The sequence below is a fragment of the Amphimedon queenslandica genome, unplaced genomic scaffold (assembly GCF_000090795.2).
Source record: "Amphimedon queenslandica unplaced genomic scaffold, v1.1 AMPQUscaffold_13395, whole genome shotgun sequence".
NCBI lineage: Eukaryota > Metazoa > Porifera > Demospongiae > Haplosclerida > Niphatidae > Amphimedon > Amphimedon queenslandica.
Window position 1 is genome coordinate 86386 of NW_003546369.1, and position 11016 is coordinate 97401.

The 11016-nt window shown below is 40.8% G+C and overlaps 2 protein-coding genes across 2 annotated transcripts; both read left to right on the forward strand.

Moving 5' to 3' along the window:
• Positions 1 to 2544: 2544 nt before the first annotated feature.
• On the forward strand, positions 2545 to 3951 carry LOC105312863 (uncharacterized). The gene is made up of 2 exons (XM_011405823.2): positions 2545 to 3446; positions 3612 to 3951. Exons 1-2 carry the CDS (start codon positions 2545 to 2547, stop codon positions 3949 to 3951), a joined length of 1242 nt encoding a protein of 413 aa, XP_011404125.2.
• Positions 3952 to 4044: 93 nt separating this feature from the next.
• Positions 4045 to 4692, forward strand: LOC105312864 (uncharacterized). Its single transcript, XM_011405824.1, has one exon. It carries the CDS (start codon positions 4045 to 4047, stop codon positions 4690 to 4692), a length of 648 nt encoding a protein of 215 aa, XP_011404126.1.
• Positions 4693 to 11016: the final 6324 nt, after the last annotated feature.

Below are 11016 nucleotides of genomic sequence, written 5' to 3' on the forward strand. Positions count from 1 at the left end.
TACTCTACATTGTATTATTAATACTATTATGTATGTAATTACGGATCACCTTGCAATGTAGAGTAGAATTTGCGTCACGAGAGTAGGATTTTCATTTTGGATTTTCATTGGTAGTCGTTCAGAATCCTACTTGCCCTTGTTTTGATTACTTTTTTACGAACTTGCTCTATAATCCTACTCCATCTTGTTTTTTTTTAAATTTTTTATGTTCTTGTTTGTGTTGATTTTTTTATAATATTTGTAATAATACCGTACGGTTGGTAATATTCGAGGGTCCAAAATTTCGTGTTTTCTCCAAAATGTCCTTAGAAGCTAATATTCGTGGGTACAAATATTCGTGGGTGGTAGTTAGCAAACTTCTTTTCACTTGGATCTACTGGACTAGCTTCCAACACATGGCTTATGGTGGAATATGGAGTAACAGACAAGAACTCTGGCTCCTCTACTGGCTTGAAAATAGTAGTTAGAGCTCTGCATGGCCCGTTAATTAGCTTTTATGTGTGGGTGGGTAGGGGTTAAAATTTTGTGGATAAAAATAAACCACGAAATTAACGAAAATTAATACCCCACGAAATTTACCAACCGTACGGTATTTCTTCAGATAGTGTCCATTGCCATTCTGGTGAATAGTTAATTCTATACTGATCAATGTTTAGTGAAAGCTGCTATAATAATATCTATTGGCTGTGCTACCCACCTAATTCCACTTTGAGCCTATCATTTCCAATTTCTGATTTTATTTGCCGTCATTTTTAATTCTCCTTTTCCTTAATTGTTGATTATTTATTTATTTATGTATATTATGATCTTTATTTATATATTATATGTATATTTTTAAATCTATTCATTTATTTATTCATTTTCCCCTTTTCTTTTCTTTTCTGATTTTCTGGGTGCCAGCAGCTCTTGCTGGTAGTCCTTCAGGATGCTTCCTCTGCTCTCTCTGTGCTATGGCAAACTACTTATTTTATGCATCTTGTAAAATTATAATGAAATCAAATAGTAGTCATGACATGAGTCCTTGTTCAAAAGAAGCAGTGAGAGTATCCATCTTCCTTGCAATCCTGTGTTGTGTTGTTCCTGTTGTTAAGCTCATGATCATTGTTTAACATTATTGTTTGTATTTTTTTTAATACAATTTATTTTAATAAAACAATGATATCTAAGATTAAATAACTTCTCTTAGCGAGAACTGGAAGCCTGGAACCTCCACTAAGTAAGTATTGCAGTTGATCCAAGCATAGCTAGGTAAAAAATAGCTTGCTTTTCCCAGTTCTGAGATCTGAGCATGCGCGACCACACCCAAATTTTGGAGCACAATCAGCACATGCTTCTTTAATTAACAAAATGGCGGAATGAGATAAGTTTTGTCTGATCCTACAGTCATAGTGTCACTTCTTCCTTTCTTGGAGAATGAGGTGATGGGACATGGACCTGCGCATAGACTGTTGGAGTAGAATGGTGTAAGAATTAGCCTTCTAGCACCAGCCAATATTGAGATACACACGGACAACTTGATTGACAGGAGATGATGAAGATGAAAAAAGTGGACTGAACAAAAATGGTCGTTTTTCCGATTTTTGACTTTTCTCTTAGACAAGGTGTAGAGCCACGCTAGTGGTACCAATGGAGTCCTCTGGTCAAGATAAGGTCCTCTAAGAAGTCTGGTAAGCATAGGAACTCGTTTTCCCGGTATAGCAAAGCTTCAAAAGTCGTGGCAGCCATATTGTTTTGGAGTGAATCCTACTTAGTAACGCTACCGCGTTACTAATAGAAAAATCATTAAAATGGTGTCACTGAACTCCTGTTAAGAATAACAAATAGAATTCAAGTGATGGTTCAGTATTGTGATGCTTCATGCAGCCTGTAATAGCAATTTTGCATTGATAAAGTAAAATTTTTGCTAACATGACCTCTTCTATTGGTCCTAGCATAGTTAATATGTACATAAATTTATTGTCCAAGTATAGAAGTGTTTTAAAGACAGGCTATCCATGAATGATTGTCCTTTACAATGATATTTATGGTCCTGTCGGGTCCGCATCAGTCTGTCCGTCCGTCCTTTTCGGGCGGGGCGGGTCCGTCCGTCCGTCCACTTTTGAGACCCTACCCTGGTTTCCTCCCACTGTGGGCATGGCGCCCCTTCCTCCAGTCCCTCCCGGACGTGACGTGCGGCTTGCCCAGTTCCTGGAGAGAGGAATCTGCTATGGCTTCAGAATTGGCTTCAGGGATAAAGCCACATCCTTGATCCCTGCCAGCTCGAACATGTCCTCGGTGGACCAAGTGCCCGAGATAGTAGATGACTATATTGCAGAGGAAGTGAGATGGGGCAGACTGGTCCCCACTCCCTCAGCATTGCAAGTCAGCCCCATTGGGATCATACCAATGAAAAGCTCCCCGGGGAAATTCCGGATGATCGTGGATCTTTTCTCCCCTAAGGGCCATAGCATCAATGATGCTATCAATCCCCCTCTGTGCTCACTACACTATGCTACGGTGGCCAATGCGGCCCGTAGAGTTATGGCCTGCGGCCAATAAGCCCTAATGGCCAAACTAAACCTGAGATCAGCGTATAGGATGGTACCGGTCCACCCACTGGTCTCCCTTCTGCTAGGAATTCAGTGGCAGGGGACTATCTTTGTGGACAGGGCCCTTCCTTTTGGACTTCGCTCCGCCCCAATCCTTTTTACGGCAGTAGCCAACACCCTCTCCTGGGCAATGTTCTGCGAGGGAGTCCAGTGGTCCTTTTACTACCTGGACGACTTCTGTTCCCCTCGAACCTCCGGAGGCTGTAGCCAGGCATTGGCTATGGCAATCCCCCTCTGCAGATTGGGGCTGCCCGTAGCCCCTGAGAAGGTGGAGGGGCCCGCCACCACATTGAAATTTCTGGGCATTGAGATCAACCCAGTCAACATGTCCCTATCACTCCCTTTGCCCAAACTGACAGCTCTGAAGGCAAAGCTGGCCCACTGGATAAGCAGAAAAGCAGCTTCCAAACGGGAGCTCCAGGAACTGATAGGCCACCTTAACCATGCGGCAGCTGTGGTCAGCCCAGGCAGATCATTCATCAGGTCTATCATAGAGGCCATGAAATGCCCTTGTCTGCAGGACCAACTAACCTGCTTAGATGCCAACTGCAGGGCGGACATTCTGTGGTGGCACCTGTTCGTGGCGTCTTGGAATGGGGTCTCCATCCTCCCACCCCATGCCCCCAGTGTCACCGTGGTATCAGATTGCCTCCGGCTCCTGGGGTTGTGGGGCACTATCAGCTGCTTTGGGGAATGGTTCCAGGTGGCTTGGCCGGCCTCGTGGGCAGAGGCTAATATAGCAGCTAAGGAACTCCTCCCCATCGTGATTGCTGCAGCTATTTGGGGCAACCACTGGAAGGGAAAGCGGGTCCTTTTCCTGTCTGACAACACGGCCGCAGTCAATGCCCTGACCTCTAGGTTGGCTTGCCATCCACTACTCGCCCACCTCCTCTGCTGCCTCTCTTCTGGGAAGCCAAACATGGCTTCTTGCATGTGGCAGAACACATAGCAGGCAGACTCAATACATCTGCTGACGCCCTTTCCTGCAACAAGCTAGACTTATTCCTTTCTCTAAATCCACAGGCCCACGCTCAAGCCTCCCCAGTTTCCCCGGCAGTGCTGGCACCCCTCTTGGACCACGCCAGCGGTGGACCTCCCCGCACTGGGCGCAACTGTTTGGTCCCTGTTCAAGGAAGGTCTAGCAGCGTCCTCCCACCGATCTTATCGCTTGGCCAGAAACTGCTACCTAGAGTTCTGTCGAAGGGCTAACCTCCGCCCCCTCCCCCTACAACAGCGCACGCTATGCCTCTTCACTGCATTCCTCTCACAGCAGGGGTTTGCGGCCCGGTCAGTGTTGTCTTACTTGTCAGCCCTCCGTCACATGGAGATTGAAGCAAGAGCCACCTCCCTTCCCTGCCCCTAGTGGCCCTACTTACAATACGTGCTGAAAGGAGTGAAGCGCTCGTCGAGTAGCCCCCAAGGGACTTTGAAGAGACTTCCCAATACCTGCGATATCATGCGTCTTCTCAGTCATGCCTGGGCCAGCCCAACGGACCCGCCCCTACCTCTCAATGCCTTACTCTGGGCAACAGTGTGTATTGCCTTCTTTGGCTTCCTGAGGCTAGGGGAGGTGATGGTAGCAGGCCCGGAAGCCACTCCACCAATTCTAATATCAGGCATTGCCATCGACTCGCATTCAGACCCGGGCATTATCAGGTTATCTCTAGGTCGCATGAAGACTGAGCCCTTTGGGACAGGAACCACAGTCTTTCTTGGAAAGACAGGGGTGGCAGGCCTCTGCCCAGTAAGGGCCATCCTGAACTACCTCAGGGTTTGCCCCTCCTTAAATCAGGGCCCGCTGCTAATCTTCCCGGACTGGTCGCCACTAACCAGGGATGTTTTTGTGAAGCACCTCAAGGACACTTTAGCAGCCAGGGGAATTGACCAAAGGTGGTACTCGGGGCACAGCTTTAGAATAGGCGCAGCTACCTCGACTGCTCAAGCTGGAGTCCCAGACCACCTAATCAAGGCGCTAGGGAGATGGAAGTCTGAGGCATACCAGATTTACATCAGGACGCCCCTGTCATCCCTCACTGCTGTCTCGGCCTCCCTGGCAAGGTCAGCCTCCAGCCCCAGCGGCCCCAGTTCTCACAGCTCTCAATAGACAGACCACTTATTATGGCCAATGAGGTCAATTATTCACTTTTGAGCCTGTCTATATTCCTTGTCTTTTGTTTTTTCCTTATACTTACTTTTCTTTTGAAGAAGTTTGAGTGTTAAGAGTTTCCTAGTTTGGGCATGGTGTTTTGGGCACCTTTTCACCCCCGCAAAGTCCCCTGCTGACCTCGCCTTGGGATGGAGTAGCCACGCCCCCTTGTTAATGGCGTGAAAACCACTCCCCTGGGCGGGGCCTCTCTTAATTGGCTTAGAGGTAATTTGCAGGGGTTAGGGGTGAGCCTATTATGCCAGCATAATTTGAAGAATAATAGTGGCTTCCTCACATGAGGCATAATGCTGGAATAATTGGGTGGAAATAGGAATAATAGTGGAATAATAGGTGGAGTTAAGGTCAATGGTGATTGCAGAAAAAAATTTTTTGAAATTTTGGCTAGCACCTTTTGAAAGACCTATTTTGAAAACACTACTAGAATGCAAAAATTGATTGCTTGAGAAAATTATTGAGAATAAATTGAGAATAATAGGATAAAATGAATAGAATAATGGGGAAAAAATATTAAAAACTTACAGAAAGAATAATGGGAAAATTTATGAGCATGGCTTAGCAGGGGTATCCCTCTTTGCGGGGCGTGTTCAGGGAAGCCACGCCCAATGCCACACCCTTCTCGTTATTCACGAGCAGGGGTGGCATCCTTTAATATTCTATACTTTAGGTCGAGCAATGAGCATCCTGCTCTAAATAAGGTTGGTAAGTCGTTAATACTGTATACATGGATAAGAAACATTCCAAACCGGATGAAACAATCCGGGTAAGTTCCGGTCACTTACCTAAACCACCCACGTGTAATTATGGCTACCCGTTTATTCTTCAGTAATAAACATGTAAAGGTGTTTGTAAGGTAAAATTGATTTAATTAGATGACTCCAAGGGAAGCAAACATTTCTTATTAATGTATTAAGTACTTCTTTCAGGTAAATTAAAGCAAAAACAAAAGTTAAAGAATTACTTAGTGCGACTTAAAACATGAAATTTAAAAAATTGTAAAAAATAACAAAACATTCTCCTGTCACAAGACCCATATAATACTACCTAGTTAGGTGTACTCTATCAATCTGAAAGGACAAAACCTCCCAAACAAGATCATGTTGTGAGTGAATGTGTTTGAAAAAATGGTGCTCCAGTGAACAGTTTATTTCTGACTGTTGCAACAAGTTTTTTGGACAGTATGGTACACCAAAGTATGGACAGGGTTTCTTAACTTTTCCTGATTTTCTGACAATAAAGATGAACTATGATAGTCTTAGGGAGGAGAAAGTATTGTATTTTGCATCATGTTTGGAGGTGTCATTTGATTATCAGGTAGGCAGCTACTATTTTTTTGTGCTGCAAATGCAGCTAAAATGATGTTTTTATGAGAGGCAGCTATTTCTTTCCTTGAATGTACTGGGTGCAACATTAGTGGCAATAAATTAGAAAGAGACATATCATAAACTGCTAGATTGTAACGAGTTAGCTCAGTTATAAGCTGATAGCCTCATGTTTTGCCAAGCTGTATTCTCACTATTCTGATCTAGTGATGTTGGCAAAATCAAAGGTGCTCAATAAATCTGTACTTCAAATGTAATGAATGTACACTACCTTGATTTGCAGACATTTTAAAATGATTTGCAGCAACACCCTGAAGTTATTATGAATAAAGAGCACCGTGTATTCATATCAGAAGAATCTATTTATAGTAATGATGCCATGTTAAAATATTGTTGTCGTGCCAAGTGGAAACTAGTTCATACTTGTCTCTATTCCTTAGATATATACATGGGACAGCACTTTACTATACCCAATAATCATATTGCTAGAGTCACTGCAATAGAGAGAAAGCTTGCTACTTACGCTCGTCATCAATTAGCTCTACCTGGTGGTATTCTGTAACAAAGCAACATCAAGTTGTCTAGGTTGGAGATGACAATAGTTACTCCTTCAATTTATGTCAAGATATTGTTTTAGTAGACCTAATATGCTAAATCTTGGTGAACAAATTTTATTTTTATATACCTTTTTTCCACTCATTTCCTGGTACCTTTAAAGTGGACTGTAATGTAGCGGGAGCAATTCTGGAGAATAGGCCCAAATTCCGGCAAATTTCTGCAAAATTCATCAGACTTTTTCTTCTTCATCTTCTTCTATGCACCCGTTAATCTTTTAAGCCAGAGAAGCGCTCGAGTTGGCTTTTGCATCATTCCTCTAGGCTTGGGTCAAGGAGCACAAAGGTAGTTTCAACAAGCGTAACAGGGTAAAAATATTCCTATAATTGATTTCACCACCTTGTAAGTACAACTTGGTCACTATTAAGAGTTATAGAGGTTCTCTCTACCTTCTAATGCTTCTAGAGAAGTCTTTAGACAGTATCTCTATGCTCTCTTGCTGTTAGAAAGCTCTTAACTTTGTCCCTTGTGTAAGCCGCCATTTTGTTTGCCGTGACCACACCCACTCACGTAAAGGAGCGTGGGCGGGTGTTGCTAAGGCTTGTTATTTCTCCAATACAACATGTATAGAAGAAATGTAAGTGTGGACATACTTATACAAACATCTCACGTGGGTGAATTCAATTATACCATAGATACTATATACCCAGAGGAGGTAGGACACGGTTGACCTTTGATTAATAATTGCAAAGTTCAATTGCATTCCATTGGTATCACGTGATGCAAAATGGCCAAATTCTTCCACAAGTACCACTTCTAACAATAATTTAGAGCATCAAGATAGAGTCAATGGGACTTTCATTAATTCACTAGAAACTATGATAGGTGCAGTAATTTTTAACATCTTAAACTAGCGAAGATTGATTTATCTGATGAAGTAAAGAAGAGAATCAAAGTTAAGATGCACTGTCTCTTTCTCCTTCTTATATTCATGTCTATAATTAAAGAAGAAATATTCTCCATACAACGGTGATTTTAACAATCGTCAAGGGTCGTCATAGATCTCTCTAGTTTCTGCAGTAGTAGCTAGTTTTGTGATACAATCATCAGAAAGCTGCCATTTTTTATCACGTGATACCAATGGAATGCAATTGAACTTTGCAATTATTGCTCAAAGGTCAACCGTGTCCTACCTCCTCTGCTATATACCCCTGGATATGAAACACGGCCCGACCGGATGTTCTGAGGCTTGTTTCACCGGAAATACGTCATAATATTACGTTTTCATTCAGAGTAAAAATAAAACAATGATAAAAAGTATTATTATTGCTAATAAAAGTGTGATTTTATGTACAATAATACAATAAAACTTGACATTAATCATGCATTATAATTGGTGAAACTTTCCTTTTCTTTTAGTATATGCAGTCTACCAATGCATGACTTTCCCATCTCTTGTGACCTAAAAATGATGATTTTGACAACACAATTGCACCAAAACTAAAAATACACTCCTTTTGAGAATAGGCCCACTACAACTACCTATTCTCAAGCTACAAAACCATATAGAAAAAGTTCCAATTAAGTCAAGTATTACAAAGAAAAATTGGCTAGAAAGGTGGGGCTTGAAAAACCAAGATTTAGAAAATAACAGCTCTTTTACTTAACACAAACTCTAAATAATAACCCCACTACAACTAGTAAACAATAACCTATCAGTACAATAAAAAATGTTGGCCTAATTCAACAGAGTTAAGCTAAAAAAGTGGCTTGAGTGAAATGTACACAACAAGTAGGCTATGACATCCATTGTAGAACTAAAATATGCACTCAAACTATCGTTTATGAACATTATTTCAATATATAAAGGCTTTGCAAAGTCCTCTGAGGGATCATTCAGCTACTTTAACAAACGAATAGGCTACTGTGATTGTTTTACTTACCCTGGCAGCCATGAATGCAGCGAAACAAGGGTGAGGACAGCCGGATGTGACGTTGATGACGTTTCCTTATGGGATTTTATATGTGTGCATAGAGGAGTTTCGTATCCAGGGGTATATAGTATCTATGATTATACATAGATATTATACCGTGCTTTGCAGGTTGCTTGACCTAACAAACTCGTAATCACGTGACTTTCCCCATACTAATAATACATGTCACGTGAGCAGGAAGTAAGAAAATTGGGTCAAGCAACCTGCAAAGCACGGTACACCTCTTTTGAAATCGGTTGTCCATCTGTACTGCGCATGCGTGGTTGTTGTCCATTCATTTTAATGCATCTGCGCATGCGCAGTATGCAAAACTAGCTTTTGAAGGGGACAACTGACTTCAAAAGAGGTGTACACGGAACATACAGGATTGGAAACAGGATCACGTGAGCGCATTATGCATCGAAACCAACCTAGTTTGCCGGGAACTGGTGACCGTAATGGAGATGAATGGAGAAAGTTTGTGGGACTCTAGCAACTACATCGGACGACAAAGCAGGCTAGTAGGAGCCTTTATAGCTACCTCTCAAGGGTCTTTAGTGGAATAAGGCATCTATTAGTGCTTATATCTATGTTTCAAAAAGTTATGGCGAGCTAAAACAAAGTGATCTTAAGCCAGGATGCCATTACTCTCAAACTAACAGATGCGCAACATAAAAAACGTCTTAGTCCACTGTAGGATGTTAAGAAGTAGCTATAGAGCTAAATACCTTGTCATAAAACCGCCGGGTATAGCCTAGAAAGTCCCACAAAGTATTTTTAACAATCTCCATTCATCTCCATTACGGAATTCAAATTTCACTCTTAATAACCACGACTTAACTAGTTCCAAGAAACATAAGATGGTTAACATGCATTACCGGCCGCGAACTCAAGTTTCCAATCCTGTTCCGTGTATAATATCTATGAATTATAGCATAGATATTAGAGTAAATGAAAGGGATTGGAAACTTCCGTTCGCGGCAGGAAATGCTAGTTACCCATACCATGATAATTTCTCTATTTATGGGAATTTTTTCAATTTTACAATAGGATTTATTAAGAAAATTATCAAACATTATGGAATAGTACAACTTCATAATGGGTTTTCTCAAATTGTGTTTATGTCACATACATTAAAGTATGTGCGTGCCCTCAAGTGTCCATCAAGCTTTGCTTTCATATCACATTTAAATGTGCCAATCATTGAACTGTAAAGAAAAAGGTACAAAACGAAGGTCTTTGCAAAAACTTTGAATTGATTATATATATATTCATTTACTCTAATATCTATGATTATAGGAACGACCTGGGGGCTACGCCCCCAGGTCGTTAAAAAAGAAGCGAGGACAGAGAAGAAATGGCAGGCAAAATCCAGCTGCAGACACCGCGTGGGTTTGTGGTTTGACGCCATTTTAATTTATTCGCACGTGATCAGCATGAATATAATTAACCTAACCACAGAATTATAACAGAATGTAATTTATTAATTTAAGAAAAAGAATGGAAACTATAGTAGGGCCACACTGACTTTGCACTGTTATTATAAAAGCAGTCTTGGTGGTCACATTTTAAGCAGCTGCTAATTGTTTGTTAAGTGTTTATTTATATTGTGTTTACCAACTATGAATATCATTATCTCAAATATAGCAAATCACAGGTAGGCCTTGTGAAATTATGCTTTTAATTTTGCCTATTATTCTATTCTCAGATTCTTCTATGTATTGCCCATTATTCTTTTCAAACATGCCTATTATTCTACTATTATTCATTAATATAAAGTAATTAATATAACAAAAATATTTCAATCATGATTAATTGTCATTATATTGAAACATTATGGAAAGTTGAATGTAATCTTCAAGTGCAGAGAACTGCTGTGGTGAGAAAGAGTTGTTTAATATTGAAAGCACACGCTCAGCTGCAGTATAATTAATTATATTATTAGTATAATTAATTATACTAATAATTATAGTCTATAGTTTTATAGTCTATGACTATACTTTATCAATTTATAATTTTTTTAAAAAGTTCTCATAAATACTGCCTATTATTCTGGAATTATTCTTGATTCTATGAATTCCCTATTATTCTCAAAATTATGCTAGCATAATTTCACAGGGCCTAGTTATGTATAGTCAACTAAATTAACTTTTGAGCTCCAGCACTTTACTGGCCATTATTCCCTCTTAGTCATCCTCTGCTAAGCATCTTATAAAGTCCAACAGTTCATCTCTTTGCTTCTTGCTAGCTCCTACCCAACTCTTTTGAAAGCAGCCAAACAAGTGGTCCAACTGATTGGGAGAGAAGTCCCAGGCTAACTAAACTAACAGTTCATGTATGTTCTTCACTATAGCCTCATGTTTACCATCCTATGGAGTAAGGGGATAGTAGTTGTTTATTTATTTGTTTGTTTG